This window comes from Malurus melanocephalus, unplaced genomic scaffold, assembly GCF_030028575.1.
Source record: "Malurus melanocephalus ecotype Western Australia unplaced genomic scaffold, MMel_1.1 scaffold_949, whole genome shotgun sequence".
Taxonomy (NCBI): domain Eukaryota; kingdom Metazoa; phylum Chordata; class Aves; order Passeriformes; family Maluridae; genus Malurus; species Malurus melanocephalus.
Genome location: NW_026624181.1, coordinates 106,994 through 127,449, shown reverse-complemented (window position 1 = coordinate 127,449; position 20,456 = coordinate 106,994). Strand labels below are relative to the sequence as shown.

The 20,456-nt window shown below is 45.7% G+C and overlaps 1 protein-coding gene across 1 annotated transcript in view; it reads left to right on the top strand.

Moving 5' to 3' along the window:
* Window positions 1-18,513, top strand: part of MTMR9 (myotubularin related protein 9) — a 20,311-nt gene extending 1,798 nt beyond the window's left edge. Inside the window, exons 2-10 of the mRNA XM_057386290.1 lie at window positions 1,000-1,108; window positions 1,439-1,564; window positions 6,414-6,587; window positions 8,210-8,427; window positions 9,334-9,495; window positions 11,208-11,349; window positions 12,519-12,739; window positions 14,186-14,337; window positions 14,750-18,513. Of these exons, the coding sequence (XP_057242273.1) occupies window positions 1,000-1,108; window positions 1,439-1,564; window positions 6,414-6,587; window positions 8,210-8,427; window positions 9,334-9,495; window positions 11,208-11,349; window positions 12,519-12,739; window positions 14,186-14,337; window positions 14,750-14,922 (1,477 nt within the window). The 3' untranslated portion in view covers window positions 14,923-18,513. The remainder of the gene's footprint in view (window positions 1-999; window positions 1,109-1,438; window positions 1,565-6,413; window positions 6,588-8,209; window positions 8,428-9,333; window positions 9,496-11,207; window positions 11,350-12,518; window positions 12,740-14,185; window positions 14,338-14,749) is intronic.
* The last annotated feature ends 1,943 nt before the right edge of the window (window positions 18,514-20,456 follow it).

Genomic DNA, 20,456 nt, shown 5'->3' with positions numbered 1-20,456 from the left:
TATTTTTTGAATTTAGCAGCAGTTCCAGCCTAAGTTAATCCCAAGTAATCAAGGAGCATGGAGCTCTGAGGAGGGAGCAGTGCACTGCTGGCTCAGGATGTGATTACAACAGATTTAATCTGCAGATACTCACAGCCCTTATTTTCTAGAGCAGATCCTGAAAACAGCTTTSTGTGGAGTGAAACTTAGCATATAAAGGGATAACAATATTTTCTCCATGCTGGAGAGACTGGAATATARATTTTAGAAAGATCCAGTTTGGTGCTGCTTCATATTTTTAGTACAGAACGTTGGGCCAGGTTCAGAAAATCTCCCATTTAATTATATGCAGGTTATTTAATACAAAAAGTGTTTTCCCTAATTATCAGATGGTCAAACTGCTCCTTGTACTTTTGTAGCTCTTTAAGTGACTGAAATATGACTGTTGAGAGCTCTGAGCTGTGTTTGCCTTGTGAGCAGAGACTTTTCTGGGGGATAAGACCTTCACTTCCTTGAGGTTTCAGAAGCAAATCATGGCACTGCAGGCATCAGACACCAAATCTTAAATTCCTGTTAAATCATAAATCACAGAATGGTTTGGGTGGGAAGGGACCTTAAGGACCATCCAGTCCCACCCCCTGCCATGGGCAGGGGCAAATTCCACTGTCCCAGGTTGCTCCAAGCTTCATCCAACATTGAAATGTGAGGCCTTGGACAATTCCAGGGATCCAGGGGTAGCCACAGCTTCTCTGGGAACCCTGTGCCAGGGTCTCCCCACCCTCACAGTGGTGTAATATTTATCATTTAATACTTCCACTCTCTGCCACATCAAAAGGGTGGAATAAATGAAAATAAAACCAAGCTTGCAAATAGCAAGTAAATTGTGGTTGTTTCTTGAAAGGTGCCCCTGCAGATGTAATTGCCACTAATGGGATTTTGCCTTGCAGGAAAAGCTGTGACATTTCTCCTGCCTTAGAGGATCCCGTTCTTCTGAGACTCTTTTTTCMTGTTCTGCTGCAGGTTTGTGGGCTCCCTGGGCACCATCGTCATCAAATGCAAAGATCTGAGGATTATCCAGCTGGACATCCCTGGGATGGAGGAGTGTCTGAACATTGCCAGCTCCATCGAGGTGAGGAGTTACCATCAGCCATGAAACCTGCAAGTCTTGCACTCACCTCAGCCCTACCTCACTTAGCTTGTTTTTTCTGTTAGAAATGTTTTCATTCCTGTTKTGGAAGACAAAAGTGAATCTGGAATATTTCACATGGGGTTGTGGGGCATTTCCCAGAGGTTTTGGACTCTGCCTCCCTGGAAGTGTCCAAGGTCATGTTGGATGGGGCTTGGAGCAAGCTGGGGTACTGGAAGGTGTCCCTGCCCATGGCAAGGGATGGAATGGAATGATCTTTAAGGTTCCTTCCAACCCCARCCYGTGATTTCATGATTTYTCKTGTCCACACAGGCACTCTCCACCCTGGATTCAGTCACACTCATGTATCCCTTCTTCTACCGGCCCATGTTTGAGGTTGTGGAAGATGGCTGGTCCTCTTTCCTGCTGGAACAAGAGTTTGAGCACCTCAGTTCAGTGGTGAGTTGGATTTGAAGGATTTKCCCAGGCACTCAGATGTTCTGTGAACTGTTTCACCCAGAAATGGCTGGACTGGAAATCCTGGGTGGTTAAAAATCCATCTGGTGCCTGGGGTGAGAAGTGAATGTTGTTGAACCATTCCCTCTGTAACATCAGACGTTTGTTGTTTCACCTTGAGCCAGTTGAAATGTGAGACCTTTTTTCCAGAACACATGAAGGTGGGAAAAGTTTTAGGCCTTTGGTGATGGTTCTCTAATTGGAAGAACAAAATTAAGCCCTTTAGTCTAGGTTTGTTGTTCTTAACTTTGCACCTGGAGTGGAGTGAGATGAACTTTTGTCAAACCCTTCATTGAAATTACATTGGTTTAAAATAATTGCTGTCTCTAGGACAACAGCAAAAATGCCCAGTTTGAAATACTTTTTCCTCTAGTTCATGCTGGGGAAATATTCTGGAAGTTCAGAAAGCAGGAAACTTCCAGTCCTCTTTTTCTAGCTGCTCTTGAGCACATTGATTATTATTTTGGTACCTGAAGGGTAGGATTTGTTCTTGTGGCATTGCCTGTTGTATCTCTTATTGAAATTCTCTTTTAAGGGTGCTGGATTTGGTAGAGTGGGATCATCTTGGTTGCAGGAACCTTTTTTAATAATTCCTTGGATCTGCATCTCTGTGTTCCAGGCCTTTGTTTCACATCCAGTCTGTGCTCTTGCTCCATCAGCTCAGGTTTCTGAGCCCACATCCATTAGATGCAGCATCCCAGAACATTGATTTTTTTTTTTTGTTTTTTTTTTTTTTTTTTTTTTTTTTTTTTTTCTGCAGCCCAGCTTGTCTGCAGCCTGTATCACTTCCTGGCTATGACTAATAACTGAATAATGTCATCAGCTTGACCAAATTCAGTTGATGAAATCACCAGGAAATTAAAGGGGTTCAGAGGCCTTGCTATTTTTGTCTCATAATTTAACCACTCTCATGTGTCTTATCTYCCTCTGCCATCCAGAGACAGACTAACTGACCTGTTATCATAACCCAGCACATGGGTTCATTGATGTGCTTTTTTTCATTATTTTTTCAGAGATTTCAAACTTCATTTATCAATCTCTTGCCYTTCTGAACATATTCCCCTTGTAAGAATTACATTTAAAAACCTCATTACTTTTAGCACCATGTCTCCAGGGCAATCATTCATTCCTTTGAAACCTCCATGTCTGACAGCTGTTGATTAATTCCTGGCTTTTAASACAAAACTTCACATTTTTAACAAAATGGTGTCAAAAGCCACCTTCCAATGATTTACCTTTCCTGAACAACAGATWAATATCTTGTTGACTAAATAATTCTTGTTCTGTAATGGAACTGCCTTATGTGACAGGCTAGAACAGGGAAATAKCTGATTTAAATCTTTCTCCCTTAAGTTAAATGAGTAGAATTCCAAAGGTTYCTGCCTCTCTGCTGCATCATCCATCTGGATCTGTTGTCCTTTACCCTCCCCAACAGGATAAGTCAAAAACAGTATTTCACCCACCCTACAGCTCTAGMAATGTATTAATTCCACATTTATCTCTTACAGGAGTTGTTTTCAAACATGGGAATTCTCTAATGGCAAAGTAAAGTGTAAAAGTTAATTTTTTTAAGTTAGGTAATTAATTAAATATTTAGATTACATAATATGTTATTTATATTATTCACTGCATGACTATGGAATTCAGAGTATGTGTAGGGGCTTCATATTTTCTCTGAGCAGTCAGAGAAGAGCCAAGAGGTTTCTCTTCTGCCAAATTCCACAACTGCATGACACTGCAAACTAACTCTGGAAATTCACGTTCCTAAAATAAAGTGAAGAGGCCATGAGAAGTKTGTACACTGGCAGTATAATTAACATATTATTGCAAAAAAAATAATTTTCTTCATTCTCTTTTCTTTCCCATTTTCCTTCTTTTTCTTTCCTCTTTTTTTCCCCTCCTTTATTCTTTATCTCTTTCCATTTTTTCTTCCCCCTGCATTCTTTTTTCTCCCTCTTTTTTTTTTCTTCCCCCTCTTTTTCTCTTCTTTTTTCCCCCCTTTTTTATTCCTTTTTCTCTGTTTTCTTTCCTCTGCCCTCCGTTTTTTTCTTTCCTGTTTTTAGCAGGAAAGAACTCAGCATTCTGAACAATTCAGTTGTGCTTCATCTTCATCTTGCAGCTTCTTTAAAAACAGAATTTTCTGGGTTGGGGCTCAGSTTACAATGGTAATTGTGAACCACATTTTGTTTTTTTCAGACAAGCACCAATTTTTGCATTTGTTCTGCTCCTTGTCTGTGCACAATCTGATCTCAACARGGCTTGTTCCTTAAGTTCCTTGGGAATGGCCTCTGGCATTGCTGCTTTGCAGGATCCCTCAAGGTTCACGCTGGGTTCCCTCTTTTTTTGTTTTTTTCAAGGCCTATTGGTAGAGTTTGAATTGTTTCCTGATATTTTGTGGAAAATGGTCTCTCCTGGCAATTCTAAGTTTTGGGAGGAGGGCTAGCTTGGACAATTGGGAATCAATATTTCTGTAAGCAACCACTAGGACAAGAAAAGTAGAAATCCAGGAGCTGATCCTGCCCTGGGGTTAAGCATCATTCCTTTCTTTTTTCTTTGGAGTCCATTCTTCTTTCTGCTCAGCCCTCATCCTTTTGCCTTAACTGTTTTGAATTCCTAAAAGCATGGATGTCTTGCTGGGAGAATTAAATGTTAATTTTGCACTCCATGAGTTTCACACAGCACAGTTACCTGGTGATGGCTGAAAGTGAGGTCCCTCCTGCCGTCCTGGTGCTGCCTCACTCTTCCAGTTACTGATGGCCCTTTTTGCTTCCCAATSCCAGCCAGGCAAAAGCTACAGAGAGTTGATTTGGGCAGTCTGGAGCTGGCACTGCAGAGGTTAATGGGATGTYTGCAGCAGGAGCTGGGGTGGGGAAGACAAATGGTGCCAAGTGCTGCCAGGCTCCTCGTCCTTCCCATGGAAATGATCCCAGGATGACATAACAGATCGTCTGTCTCTGTTATAAATGGGGAGGAGAGCAGGTTGTGGGCAGGGTTCAGTTACCAGAGTGGGAGATAAATCATGTGCTGCTCTTCCATTCCTTTCCATACTGGGGATCCCAGTGACAGCCAGCCTCCCAAACATTCCACACAGTTCTGGTTTTGCCTTTTCCATATCCTGTGTGATAGTGAGTTATTTATCAGTTTTAGATTCTAGATCTGTGTGTATCTTTTCACAGTAATCACATTTCACACCATCCTATGTAAATTAGCATAGACACCCAAAAAAAACTATTAAAAATCCCATTGTTGGTGCATTAAAAACTGGAGCTGTGACCAACCACATCCCTTTTGTGACCCAGAACTTTTCATCTCTGCTCATAACATGATGGCCAGAGGCAAATTGAGTTTGCATCTGGGAGAGGCTCTGCTTTTCATAAAATGGAGCTGTTCAGAGAAGCTGTTTTGAGGCTARTGAATAATGAAATAAGGTTACAGCAGGGATGGTGCAAACTTGTCCAGCTGGGCTGCTGCAAACAGGCAGCAATTGCTGCTCTCGATGCTGATGTTTRTTTTTTCCCAGCATCTTTCTTAGGCTGCCACCAAAAAGGACAATTTTCCTGTCTCCTGAGCCACACATCCCATGCCTTGGAGCTGCTGCTGATGAAACAGGCAGTGACCAGAGCCAGTCAGGTGGATTTATATAAGCAGGTAGCAATTAGGAGGTGTATGGCTAGAGGGAGGAAGGATTTGGAAGGCAGGAAACAGGAAAACAGGCCTAATTCTGATCAGAGATGTGCAATTAATGCACATTAACCCAACAGATCTGAATTGATGTGGGTTTTGTGTGTTTTGTCACAGCCCAATTTAGCTGTTATGSTCTTCTGTCCTACCTTCTTTATCCCTCTGCCTTTTTGTCTGGCTCAACCTTTTCTTGAACTCAGATGAGCAGAGATTTTATGGATCTCTCTGAGGTATCTCCCTGCTGCAGAAGCTCCTTGTTGACCTTTCTGCCCAAGCTGGAGCCAAGGCTTGTGAGTGACCCTGGGTATCAGGTAGCTGGGATTCTCATGCCAAATGCCTGTGAGGTGTCACATTCAGCACTYCTTTTCCAAGGCTTTGGCTGTTGGAAGCTGTAAAGTTACATAACAGGAGCTCATGATGAGACCTTGGATGCTGGGCTGCTTCCAGAAGTGCTTTTGGAGCAAGAGCTGGAGCTGAGCCCAGGGAAAAGAACCAAGCTGGAGATGTTTAAATTGCAATTTTAACCTCAAAGCAGCTTCAGCAGCTGGAGTTGGTGGGAATTCTTGCCTTTCTGAGTCACCTTTGTCTGGTGACATCTTCTTTCAGCACAGATGGAGTGTTGTGCCCATATTCCCTGTATCCAAATGAACTTTTTTCCCCTCTAAATTTGCTGTTGTGGGAATAATTTCTCTGTGGGGTCTCCCCTTGCTGTCTGCTGTGCTGGGAAATAATTTAAAGCCACAATCACCCATTTCTGCCCACGTGGGCTTATTTTGTATTGTTTGAGGATGTGGATAAAGCAGAGGGGGAACTGTTATTCAAGACCAGAGTCACCAGATCACTTTTCCCTTGCTTCTGAGCTTTATCTCCACCCTGGGGAATGAAGTTCTGGGAGCTGCTGAAAGGAGATGATTGCAGGGAGCACCAAGGGATGTGCTGGAAAAAATTAATGTGTCAATAGCCCTATAAATGGATTTTCAAAGGACAATTTGTGGTGCACATGGAACATCACAAATACGACAATGTGTGTGCTGTGCTTGGAAATTCATCCCTGTTGCCKCTCCCATATAATGTTTTTTCTAACCCAAAGCTGCGTTCTGGTGTTTTTCAGACCAATGAATGGCGTCTGAGCTGTGTCAACAAGGAGTTCTCTGTGTGTCCCTCCTACCCCCCTGTTGTCATCGTCCCCAAATCCATCGATGACGACGCGCTCCGCAAAGTCGCCCTGTTCCGCCACGGCGGCCGCTTCCCAGTGCTGAGCTACTACCACAAGAAAAATGGGATGGTGAGCTGGGTTTGAGGGKTGGTTGTGCCTGAAGGAAGTCTGTCAATCTGTTTCATACTCTGGAATTAACACAGCTCCTGGTTTGTTTTCCAGCTTCCTCAGTGAAGCTGCTTCTGGGTGATGGAATGAGTAMTCTCCATCCTAGAAATGGCCATGAATCTGCTTGTTTGGGAATGTGCATGGTATCAGCTTGCTTACAGCACTAAGAACAAGATGAGGCTTGTAAAGCTGCTGCTGGCACYCTGACTTGCCTTGGCTGCCAAGAGTTTTCATGGAAAAGATGGCAGGAGCCACACTGTCCTGTCTGTGAGTGGTGGGCTCTTGTTGTAGCCGTGGTGACAGCAGAGCCAGTGCTGCTTCTGCTGTGTGACTGTGCAAGGARGATCAGGACAATCTGTTCTCTGAGCCTGGCAGTGTCACTCCATTCAGGAGTAGCAAATTCTTKCTCTTGCACAAGCTTTTTGACAAGCCAGGATTTAACGGAGTGACTGATACATTGTAATTAAGAAATGCACTTTATGAAACTGCTGAGTAATTGTGTCTCTTGCTAATGTAACCATCTCTGAGGCTGCACAGATTTCCAACCTGCAGCTTTTAAACTTGGTACACAGTCTTTTCAAATCCTCTAACACTTTCTYACCTCCTGTGGCCAAGATTTCTAAGCTTTGAATTTGAAGCTGTCTAGTCTGACTTAGAYCTTGGGGTCTAAACTTGTGGTTTTTTTTGCTTTTCTTTAAAAGCAGCCATCCACCACCTTCATATCAGTTGTGCTTTTTGCTTTTTCTCAGCTCARCTGAAAACCATTTAAGGAAGATTTGCTCGATTATTTCTCCAAATTGGGCRTATTTCAGGTGTGAGRAGTACAAGAGTATTTGGCTCAGAGYGTTGGACTTGTGACAGTAATGCTGTCRCTCTCATTGCCCTCCTGGCTCAGAGTTCTCAACWGTACCTGGGGTTGCTGACTGGCTGCCCTCACATTTTAATCCTCATTTGAGCTGCTGGGGTGCTTCTGAATTGAAAGCCATTTGTTGAAGAGAAATTTCACCTTAACAGTCTGTGGACTTGAGGCTTATTAGTCCATCCATGGGGTAAAAAATGTCACCTTTAACACATAMACGATTTGAGTGTTTTAAGAACAGAGTTGGGAAGAGACCTTGAAAATTACAATCCTGAAAATAYTGGTTTCATAGAATCACAGGRTGGTTTTGGTTMGGAGGATCCTTAAAGATCATCCCCCCCATGGGCAGGGATGCCTCACCAGGTCAGGCTGCTCAGGGCYCCATCCAGCCTGGCCTTGAACACTTCCAGGGATTTATAACACTTCCAGGCTTTATGAAGGAGCCATCAGCAGGAAGGGAGCTCAGTAGTTCACAAAGATGGTACTTGAGGCACAACTGAAGGGATAAAACCTCTAAGGTAATGTTTGGAATTTAAAACTTGGCCAGCCAAATGATTGCTGGATTCAAAGATTCCTAGTTAATTTTTAGATACATTCAGCCCTTGCGAGGGATTGAACATAACTGAAGGATTCAAAGCAAAGCTTGGAGCTCAAGTTCTTGGTGCCTTTCAGTCAGAATTCTCTCCRCTTCCAGTGCCTCATTCATGGTTTTGTGTCTCCCCAGGCGATGATGAGGAGCAGCCAACCCCTGACAGGCACCAACGGGCGGCGCTGCAAGGAGGAYGAGAAGCTGATTAACGCCACACTCCGCTCTGGCCGGCGCGGCTTCGTCATCGACACCAGGCCTTTGGCTGTTGCCCAGCAGGCCAGGGCCAAAGGAGGGGGCTTTGAACAGGAAGTCCACTACCCYCAGTGGAGGAGGATTCACAAATATATTGAGAGGTGGGTGAAATCAGGCTCTGCCCTGAGCTCAGCTTTGTAGGGTCACACTGGCAGAACAGATACCTCCACAAATGATTTGCTTCCGTAAGAAGAGTTGTGTATCCTGGTTCCTGGCCACAGGGTTATGTTYCTTTTATAGCAAAACCAGGATATGTGAAGGATAAGGGTATTTTTGGTTTAGTTCCTTGCTCTGAGCAATCTGCTGCAGGTTTCAGCCATCAGGCATTGCCCTGTGCTGTTGCTTTTCCTGACCATCTATAGCCACACTCCAACCTTCCTGTGTCCCCCTTTGCAAAGGAAGCAGCAGGTATCTTGCCAAAAAACTTCTGCAAGTGAAGATTTGTTCTGTGCCTGTCACACTCCTCTTATCCAGAGAAGCTGTGGCTGCCCCTGGATTCCTGGAAGTGTCCAAGGCCAGGTTGGATGGGGCTTGGAGCACCCTGGGACAGTGGAAGGTGTCCCTGCCTGTGGCAGAGGGGTGGAATGAGATGAACTTTAAGATCCTTTCCAACCCAAACCATTCCATGGTTCTGTGATCCAGTACTTTTCTCTGGACATCTACTATTGTTCAGGGATTTGGAGACAAGTTACTGAATTAAACAGATTTTTAGTTTGACCTTGATCTACTTTCCTTAAGCCTTAATTTTGGGGAATCCTTCTACACAGACATACAGTTATGATACTGGAGCTGTAGGCCACCTCTTGAGGAGTTAAATAAGGAATTTCCTGGCAAATACTTGAAGTGTTTGGTTTTGCTTCTAAAGATTTTATGTGAACTTAAATTTGTTGTTGACCATYTTACAGCATCAGATAGAGAGGAAYGAATAAACYRCAATATGCAAACACTAAATAATCCMTGTCCTGGTTCATGCTTGTGCTTTCAACAATATTTTCCTTTCCCCAAAGGTTTAATATCCTGCAGGAGAGCTTCATCAAGCTGGTGGAGGCTTGTAATGACCAGTCACACAACATGGACCGCTGGCTCAGTAAGCTGGAAGCTTCCAACTGGCTCACTCACATCAAGGAGCTGCTGACTGCAGCTTGTCTGGCTGCTCAGTGCATTGACAGGTAAATCTACTGCTGAAAGGCTTGGGTTTCTCATTCACTGCTTGCAGATTGCTCATTAAATACCTCTGGTAGTATTAATAGCTGCCCACCGTGGTCTGGCTCACTTGTACCCGTGGAATATTCTGTTTCATCGTTGTGAAGGAATGTTCATCCAATAAATCAGGAGGAGGGAGGAAATCTCAGCTAAAGAAAGGTTTTGGATCGTGTGGTTAAGGTATATTCCTATGCCTGTTGCAGCCAAGCTAAGTTTTATTGAAGGTTTGGTTTAAAATGAGCCAATCTAAAATGCTGTTTGGTGGTCTGGAAAAGTGAGGATGCAGGGTTGTTTTCTTTCTTTAAGAAGTCTTGTTTTTCTTTTCAGCTGCAAATTTCCAATTCCCCACCTGACTTCCAGAGGTTAAAACAATGTCATCTCCTTGTTTTCCCCAGGACATGGTCCAGTGCTTTGCCCCTTTTATATTTTTATCCCCACAGCCCTCCCCAAGCAATGCTGCTCATCCCTTCTAAGTGCTTGTGACCTCTTTTAACCTGACATTTCTTTCACAAATGCTGCTGACTCAGCTGATTTGTGTTCAGACCTCAGGTTGGAGAGCCAAAGTTTGCTGTCAGGTGCCAGGGTTTGTTAGGCAGATGCAGGAATCTAAATGTGTTTTATCCGTGGCTCTGGGTGGGAAAAACCCATCCAAAAATTTAGGGAAACCCCGGGTTTTCATTACAGCTGGGGAATTTGTTCTACAGCTCACAAGCAGCTGAAATGCAGTATCAGTGGTGAAACAGCACTGCTGCATTAATATAGGAGCTCTGTGCTTTTTAAAAGCTCTGACAGTGCTGGTTTCATTACAGCCTGTGCCAGGAAAGGATTGCTCTGGATCAATACTTTTATTTGGAATTCCTTCCTGCAAGTGTACGATAGGAAAGATCAGTGACGAAACCCTTCTSGCTTGTTGGGACAGTGTCTGATTTCATCATTTTTAATCTCAGCTTTGCTTTTTGTGTTTACATGGAGCCATGGCAGATCAGGTCCAGGTGCCTGACCTGCCTCACTCAGAGCTGGAGGTCAGAGCTGGGCTCACAGAGTTCCTTTGCATTTTCCATTGGGAGGGAATGACCAGGACAGATCTTTCAGTATCTCAAAGGCCTGAAAGATGAAAGGGGAAAATAGTGTTAAAAATTAGTGTAGACAAAGGTGAAGATTAGGGAGGGAAGGAAGGTTTAGATTAAGTATTAGGGAAAAGCTCTGTATTATAACATTGGTGAGGCCTTGGCATAGGGTGCCCAGAGCAGYTGTGGCTGCCCCTGGWTCCCTGGAAGTGTCCAAGACCAGGTTGGATGGGGTTTGGAGCACCCTGGGACAGTGGAAGGTGTCCCTGCCCATGGCTGGGGTGGGATGGGATGAGCWGCACTTCCAAGCTGTAACTCCAGGGGTGCCAATTCCAAAGAGTGAGARYCACAGAGGAGCTCTCACTGTGCACTTCTGTCAGTGTGGGAAAGGGTCTGGGTTTCCAGGCTGCTCAGCAAGAAACTGAAGCAGAGCTCAGGTGAGAATCCAAGTGAGATCCATGTGGGCTCCATGTGGGATGGAGATGCAGTGATGTAAGGAGCCAGCAAAACCTCAGCACTCAGCACTGGTGTTCATAGGATGTAATGGCATCCACTGAGATGGGTTCTGCTCATTCATACTCTTATCCCTTCCCACTGTTTTTCTTTCCCAGGGAAGGTGCTTCAGTTTTAGTCCATGGCAGTGAAGGAACTGATTCCACACTGCAGGTCACTTCCCTGGCACAGATCATCCTGGATCCAAGGTGCAGGACCATCCATGGCTTYGAGGCTCTTGTAGTGAGGGAGTGGCTGCAGGTAAGAAATACCCCTGGACAGAGCAACAGCCTGTTCCAGAGACTCTGGGATTGGGAAATAGCCTGAGAGGCAGCAGACAGGTTGGGCCTTGTTGTAGCCCTGCTGAGAGTGAGTGTCTTTTGTCCTAAAGAGCAGCATTATTGCCTGAGTCATTTGTCCTTCTGGCACTCCTGGGGCCTCTGTCTCATGACAGGTTTGTGATTTTGGGGAACCGCCTGTTTTGTGTGCTGAGGGTGAACATCTCATGTCAARAATGGTTTGGGTTGGAAGGAACCTTAAAGATCATCATGTTCCAGCCCCCTGCCATCGGCAGGGACACCTTCCACTGGACCAGGTTCTCTCATGATCTCAGTATTTATCTCATTGGAGGAAATTGCTCAGACTAAACCACAAAACCAGAGTTGTGTTTTTGTACCTTTGCTCTGGTCCTTCAGTGCACCCACCTCAGCTTAYTCCTGCTCACATTCTCTGATCAAACACAGCCTGAGAAAGGCAGGGAAACTGGTCATAGAATCACAGAACTCATTAGGTTGGAAAATACCTTTAAAATTGTCAAGTCAAACCAGCCCCTGGCACTGCCAAGGCCACTACTAACCCATGGCCCTGGCTGCCACATCTGTATGACTTCTAAATCCCTCCAGAGGCAGGGACTCTACCACTGCCCTAGGCAGCTGTGCTGGGGTTGTACAGCCCTTTCCATGAAGAAATGTTCCCAATATCCAATCTAAACCTCCCCTGGCACAGCTTGAGGCCGTTCCCTCTCCTCCTGTCCCTGTTCCCTGGGAGCAGAGCCGACCCCCCAGACTGCCCCCTCCTGTCAGGGAGTTGTGYAGAGCCACAAGGTCCCCCCTGAGCCTCCTTTTCTCCAGGCTGAGCCCCTTTTCCAGCTCCCTCAGCTGCTCCTGATGCTCCAGCCCCTTCCCCAGCTCCGTTCCTTTCCCTGGACTCGCTCCAGCCCCTCCAGGTCTCTCTTGTCAAGAGGGGCCCAAAACTGAATCCCAGATTTGAGGTGCCCCAGCAGTGCCAGCACAGAAGGATAATGGTTTCCAACAGCTTGTTCCTGGATGCCTGAGCAGTTGCATGGACAGAAAGAGCTCTGAAATGGTTTTCTGCCACATGTCCTCACATCCTGTTCCTTTGTGTGTGTTGTTCTCTCTGGTTCCCACCAGGCTGGCCACCCATTCCAGCAGCGCTGTGCCCAGTCCGCCTATTCCAACAGCAAACAGAAGTGGGAGGCCCCGGTGTTCCTGCTCTTTCTGGAATGTGTGTGGCAGATCCACCGGCAGTTCCCCTGCTCCTTCGAGTTCAAYGAGCAGTTCCTCATCATGCTCTTTGAACATGCCTATGCTTCCCAGTTCGGGACTTTCCTGGGCAACAACGAAAACGAAAGGTTGGTGAGGATGARTCATTGAATCCTTTAAATGTTGGGCTGTGTTTGACAAAAGGGTCACAGAAGAATCATGGAATGGTTTGGGTTGGAAGGAACTTTAAAGATCATCTCATTTCAGCCCCCTACCATGGGCAGGGACAGCTTCCACTATCCCAGGCTGCTCCAAGCCCTGTCCAACCTGGCCAAAAATCTCCACCCATCACCAGTTTATTTAGTCTCTGACACAGAAACGCTTCCATAAAAGAATAACCTTGAGTCACAGCTGTGGGAAGCAACTTGTCCCTGCAGGCCTGGAGGAGAAGGTCAAGGCAGGCAGAGGCCACAGCTGGCAAATCCAGCCCTCACCTGTAGGGAGGAACGTGGCTCTGTAGCCTGGTGGTCCTGACACCTCCCTGGGAGTAGAAACAGAGAAACAGGGTGAAGGCCTGGATCTTCCCACAGCTGCCAGAGAGGTTTGGATTCCTGATTTGAGCTTGTCAGTTCTGCCCTCGGGACTCCTGATTCCAGTAAGGCCATGGCTGAAGGTCTCCTGCTGAACTGAAGGCCACTGAACAGGAAGGGAAAAACAGAAGTGATATTCCAGAGAAGGAAGGCAATTTAWACCTTCCTGTAAACCTCTTTGGCCTTAAAGTAATCTGGGTTTAGAAGAGACTCTGCTGCCTTCTGCAGGGCTGCTGAACCAGTCATCTGCAAAACTAAGTTAGACTTGAAACCAATAAGCTGGAATTTGGAGGAGTATTGAATGTTACATGTAATAACCTGCCTGTCAGATCTGAGCACGTCAGCCTGGGAGCACAGACAGGGCTTGAAATCTGATGTTAAGCTTGTGCTGTCTGAAGCATTCACAGGAGTGGTGAATCTCCTGCCTGGCTGGCAGTTCAATTTGCTAGTGCAGGCAGGATGAGATTGGCTGGAATCTGAGGCATAGGGATCCCTGTGTAACTCCTGGAGGTGGGATTTTCCCGGGAAAACAGCGCTGCTTGCTCGATATGCTCAGTTCCTTGCTGCCACCAGAGGGACCTGTCAGACGTGCCCATTCCAGCAATAACACTGCTTTCATGTGCTCTCGAATTCCATTGCCATCCTTTCCTGGTGCAGCCCTACYCCACCTCCCAGCTCTACCTTAACACAGGATCCCTTTGAAAACCCAGATTTGAAAMCTCAAATCTTCCCCTGGACAGCAAGCAGACAACTTCCACCCAACTTGTTATTTCCCCATCTTTTATTCAAAACTCRGTGTAATCAGCCAGGCTGAGTAACTTGCTTTAGGTTTACACCCTGTGCCATGATGGTGAAAGGTACCAAAGGGATTAACCTGAATTATCTGCAAGAGCAGATAATTAAATAATAAATAATAAAACTTGAGGCCTTCTGGTGTGTGTGGTTCTAACAAGAGCCTTCCAGATCCAGGTGTATAAAACTGACTTTTTCCTGTGGGTTTCTTAGGGCTAAACTGAAGCTGCCTCAGAAGACCATGTCCCTGTGGTCCTGGGTGAACAGGCCTGAAGAACTGAGCCGGTTCCAGAACCCTCTTTATGAGGCCAACAGCCTTGTCATCTGGCCCTCTGTTGCCCCRCAGAGCCTGCAGCTCTGGGAAGGTGAGCCAGCTTTGATTTTCTTGTTTCAGACAATATTTATTTTGTGATTATTTGTCAGTCTTCACTACTGACCATTGTGGAGAATCTAGGTGCAGTGGGCTCCCTGCTGCAGAAGCTTTCTCCATCCCATGGRTGCTGAGGTGTCAGTGACAGTGACWTAAACAGGCTGACAGGGTRGAGACTKRAAAKGGARTGGTCTAGTAAATATATGAGGAAAACAGGAATGAAACCCCCTCATTCTTCATTTATTAATCTTGTTTAGTAGAATGGTGAACTTGGAGAAGAGGGAGGGAAACTATTTAGGGGAAGGGAAAGAGAAGAAAGTGTGAGCTGTGTGCACCTTAWCTGAGAGCTGCTGGAATGTGAGCAACCTTCATGAACCCTTGTGACCTGGCTGTCTCTGGGTTTCCAGGTGTCTTCCTGCGGTGGAACAGGCCTTCCAAATTCCTGGAAGAAGCTGAAGAAGAAAGGATCAACATTATCAGGTACAACAAGGAGCTGCAGGCCAAGGTGAACGCGCTGAGGAGGCAGCTGGCAGAGCTGGAGACGGAGGAGGACGCCCGGGAGGAGGTGGAGGTGCCCTGAGCTGGGCTTTGCCTCTCTGGCCTTTGCTTCCCAGCCCCTTTTCATTGAGGAAGAAACATGGAAAGTGCATGTTYTGCTGAGCCCTTGGGTACAGCTGACCCTTCCAGTGCTGAGCCCTTCACTCCATGAACCTCCCTGCTCTTTGGGGAGGGTTTTTTGTTTTGTTTACAGAAGACACAGCTGGGCACAATGTCCTCTCTTGGCAGCTTTTCTGTCTCGGAATTGGGTACAGTGTCAGCAGAAGCTGGAACTCTTTACCTCCAACTGTGTGGATGACCAGGATGGGCCAAGAGATAGGATGTCTCCGATTTATTTTGGACTTGTTCTGCTTTGTTGAACACTCACAGGATTAAAATACAGAGTTCTATATAGATAGGTAAAGGCRTTTTGTCTGAAAGCACCTTTTCTCTCCAGGAGTAGGTAAGGCAGATTAGTTCTTTAGTTTCCTAGGAAAACTAGAAATGGTTAAAATCAAATTACAGGCTCTGCCCATCTGCACAACACTCTCAGTAGCCCTCACATCTCATACTTGGGTTTTTGTGTTCAGCATTGGCTTGGGAGTAGGAAGTTAAGTACCAAACCAGAGCAAGACATTTCAGTGCAATACAGAATTGAAGTAGGGATTCTGCTGCTAATGTTTAAGCCATGACCTTCAGGTGGAATTGTCCCTTGTGGACAAGAATCTCCTAAGGAATTACAAACTTTTTTTAATCTACCTGGGAAACAAAAAGGTTTAGTAGCTGGTGGAGGTGTTCACTTGCAGAACAGGRCTCAGAGCTGTCCTTTGAACCAGAGCCAAACTGCCTTCTTGGAAATGTCAACCCCCCCTGGCTGGGTTTGGACACCTGGCCAGGTTCACAGCATTGCCAGGGTGCAAGAGCAGCACTTCATTTACAACGCAACAAAACACTTTTGTTCCACCTGATGTGCATTTCCTTCTTGTGCTCTTATGCCCATGTTGTGAAACCTCAAAAGCAGAAGCTGGAAGTTCAGTTGACCTCACAGATCTGCTGCAGATGAAGGGGCCATCACACTACAAAAAATACTAAGAGTTTAGATGATTTGTAGCTGCTAAAACTGCTTAAGAACTTTAGGGATAAGCTTTTTCTCATTTAACTTTGTATTTTATAGCTGCTCTTTTTGTTTCTGTGGCTTCAATGTGCTTTTTATAAAATCAGAGTTCTCGCTAGTGATTTTTTTTTCTGCTTTAAAAAGAAAGGTGGGAGTAGGTGTGAAATACTCACCGAGGCATTTTTTTCACCTTGATTCCTTGGACAGCTRTACAGGATGGGGAAAAGTTGAATTAACAGGAAGACACGTGGCTGGGATTATCCAGAAGAGATTTTGCTGTTAGCCTGGTTCTGTTGAAATGAACAGGGCTGTGCTAGGTCAGTGGTGTGATCCCTTTGGAAACTGTTGAGCTTCCAGTTGAAGGAATGAAGCTGCCTTTTTTTAAAAGCCACTTCACATAGATACGTGTGAAAATGCAGGATCTTTACTTGTCATAGCTGTAGCTGGAGAAGAACCTGCAAAAGTCATGTAGCCACTAAATATAGTCTGAGAAAGTTCTATAACCTATGAAGTGATACAAAACTATGTGACAGTGGTCAAGTGCTACCTTAATGCCTTTTGTTCAGTCCTTATTTCCTTAATTATTTCCTTCTTGCCTAAACTAAACTTAGCCCTGAAGTCCTCTGGCTTAAAAAATAACAAGATTCCTTTTAAACCATTGCTCACTTAAGGCAGAAGAGTTATTCCCCTTCTTGTGATGCCAATTTTTTTTAAGGTTTGGAGYCTTGTTCCCTAAATCCAGTCTGACACAGGGAATCCTGCTGGGGATCTGTTCTGCATAACAGGGGAGGTACAAGTGGGCTGTTCCCTCCTCCAAATCCAGAGATACCTCTGGGTMTGTTGCTCATGTAAGCCCTTAAAGTGATTGTTCACCCGTTAAAATGATGTCTTTGGTATCTGCACCTGCCTGGGTGGTGGTTCCCTACCCCATTCAGAWTTTCTGCAGCTGAAATCCATTATCCCCAGCCAGATGGGAAGGATTCAGAAGGCACTATTTTCCCTGTAATAGGCTATACATAAAACACTCCTAAAGGTTATGCAATTCCCTAACACAGTAATTATAGATTGAGCTAAATAATAGAGAAGCAGAGAGGGTTTTTTTGGATATAATTGCCTGGCTGCTTCAGCCTCTCCTGCAAACTGCAGGCTTCCAAGGAAATTGGGAAACCAGCTGTGACAGCCAGCAAAAGGCAGCACATTCCCTCTGAGCTGGCATTCATTTCAGCCTGCACTTGTGTTGAATCCACACCCAAGTGCTGTGTGTGCCTCGGGAATGTGGAGCACAGCCTTCCTGTGGCAGTGCTGGAGTCCTTCTGAGCTGATCCAGGGGTTTATTCCACAATTCCCGGGCTGTGCAGCACCTTGTCCCTGCACAGGTTCCATGGCACAGGCCTGGGAGGGCTTGCAGGAGATGAAGTGGGGCAAAAAAATTTGTGGTGGTGTCGATCTTCCTGAGAGAGGACACTTCCCAGAGCTCTGCTGCCACATTCCCTTTCAACTTCCCCATTCCCAGTGCTTCCCAGGCTCCAGACATKCAGCAGAATGCTCCCGTTCTTTGCTTTGCTGCTTTCCTTCCCTATTTAATCACATCTTTACTATCACTGATGGGTGTGCTCCCTCTCAGAGGGGGATCCCTGGGATTCCCACAGATTCCCTGTGTCCTCCCGAGCTCTGGCTCTTTCCTGTGCCACTGCCTTATGCCCTCGCTGCCACCCCATTCCTGCTCTTTTGCACACACTCTTTGTGTAACAAGCTGGACACTGAAAGCCCCATCTCCAAATTTTTGGGGGCTATCCATGAGGACACTCTGCCATTTACCAAAAAAAGAAAGAAAAGAAGAAGGGAAAAGGAACTAACTTGCACAGTTTTCATAAGGGAAATAAGAAATATGTACCTTCAATATTTTGATTGTATTAACTCTTGAATGTGGCGCTGGTTTTGCCGTGCACTATTGTCCCCGTTGCATAGGATCTCATTTAAAATTGCACTGTACAGCATTTTTGGTGTCTCATGTGTGCTTTGCTAAAGCCTTGGGAAGTGCTCTCGTTGTGAGGGGAGAGGTTTATCCCAGCACTYGCTGTGTTTTGTGACAGCAGCACTGTGCAACGTGTGCTCTGTATCTGTTCACTGCTGCCAGTTCAAGTGATGAGTACACTACTGTCCCAACATCTGGAACTGCTCTATGGACTTGGCTGCTGCATCATTCTTGATTTTTTTTTTCTTTTCCTGTAAAATTTGAAATGCCAGGGCTGGGAGTTGTGTGCTGGTGTTAGGTATTTGCTGTCTGTGTACAGAATCCCAGCTGCTGTGGTGCAGAATTTATTGCAACAAAAAAAAACAAAGTAACGAGTGTGAGGAAAAAGAAGATGATGGCTCAAGGTTCAGCCATTTGGGGGGAGCAAAACAGATACAAAGTGGCTGTAAACTTTGCTGTAGATATGTTGAGAACATAGTAGATGTGTCTGTTTAAATTAAAACATTGAAGACTAAAAAGTTCTTTAATTACACTGGTGAATCTTCTTTTTTAGTGTGGCCTTGGCTTTCCACAGGAGGGATGGGGGTGGGTGTGACTTGGATGAAGCCCGGAAATTTTAGCTCTTTTCAGCTCATTTGTGTTTTATTTTACAGTGGTGGTAGAAGAGGGRTGAAAAGAGAAGGATGAGACCCTGAGCCTGTGAGGGGCTTGCAGAGCTCTGCTCTCGTGGTTTTGGGCCTCGGACAGCAGCTCTGCACGGGATAGATAAAATGTTTGATTATCCAAGGTTTTATATTGGTATTGGTCTGTTTATCCTGGTATTGCTCTCTCCAAAGGAAGCAGGGCAGGAGTGTTCACAGGGAGAGGGATTTAGAGTGAAGCAAAGCCTTGCAAGAAGGTGGAGGGTGACAGGACARGGGGGAATGGTTTTAAGCAACACCAGGAGAGATTTAGGTGARATATWGAGAATAAATCCTTCCCTGTGAGTKTGGGGAGGCCCTGGCACAGGGTGCCCAGAGAAGYTCTGGCTGCCTCATCCCTGGAARTGTCCAAGRCCAGGTTGGATGGGGCTTGGAGCAACCTGGGATAGTGGAAGGTGTCCCTGGTCATTGCARGGGGTGGGAYKRGATGTTCTTTAAGATCCCTTCCRACACAAACCATTCTGTGACTCTGAAATCCATCAGTGACTGGGGTCACAGTTTCCTGTTGGTTTTAAGGCAGGGGTGCCAGGGGAAGGAACACAAAAAGGATAAACAGCTCCTGGGAAATGGAGGCTGGGAGCTGTGGGAACTCCTGGCTGGTGAGTCAGGAGGCTGGGAACTACTGGGCCATCTGTTTCCCTGTGGCATCWTTGTGGTCTCTGCAGCTCCTGGGGAAGCTGGTGAGTTTTTGTGGCTTTTGGGGTTTGAGCCAGACGGAGACTGGGAGTGTTTGTGCTGCCCTGCAGCCTGTGCAGCCTGTGAGATAACACAGGGATGGGTGCTGAAGGTTTTGATGTGAAAAGATTGATATTCAGCCACTATTTGTGCAAAAAGTCACAGCTGAATCAGAGTAGGTCTGGTTTAAATATTTTCRGCAGTGATCAGGCAGTCTGATTTGGGTTAAACTTGATTTTTGGAGAGGGGGAATAAAATAACTAGAGAATCACAGAATGGTTTGGGTTGGAAGGGACCTTAAAACTCATCCAGTTCCACCCTCTGCCATGAACAGGGACACCTCCCMCTATMCCAGGCTGCTCCAAGCTCATCCAGCCTGGCCTTKAAYACTTCCAGGGGTGYGGAATCCATCTGACCAAGTGTTGAAATTAGTTTTTAATTTTGTTTTTGAGAAAGTYGKTTTTTTTCTTCTTTGAAATCCCAATTATTTTTGCTTTGTGCCATTGTAAGAGTCTCTTCCATGCTGCCTTTTTTTTTCCTCCAGCAGTGAGAGAAAAAACAATGAGGTGGAATTCCTATTGCACTGGATGTAACTCGGGCWTCTGGGCTGTGCTGGGCTGTTCACAGCCTCCCCTGCTGTGGAAATGTCACCACAAGCCTGTGGCATTTGTCTCACAGAGCTGAGCTGATGATCTTTTGATGTTCTCTTGGGAGGCTGTTGCTGATGGCTTTGGATGCTTTATCAGATGCTGCAGGTCAGCTCATGGAGGCTTTGCTCTTAAAGCTCCAAATCTGCTCCCTCAAGATCTTGAAATTCTGGCAGACAACATGGGCACAGATGTACTTACACTGCTAAAAACACAGCATGATTGCTAAAATCAGGTTTCTTACAGCTTTTACAGCTGGTTGTAACCATTTACTTCCCAGTTCATCCTAGTTCTGTACAGGGGGATGGTTTCAGGGTTGAAAGGTGTAGCCTGTGTGATGGAAAAAAAGGCTCTTTTGGCATAAGAAGGTGGAAGAGATAAAGGAAATCTGCTTCCTGCTGCACTTGCCTGACATGGAAAACATTTCTCAGGATGCCCCAACAAGGTAAGTGCAGCATTGCAACA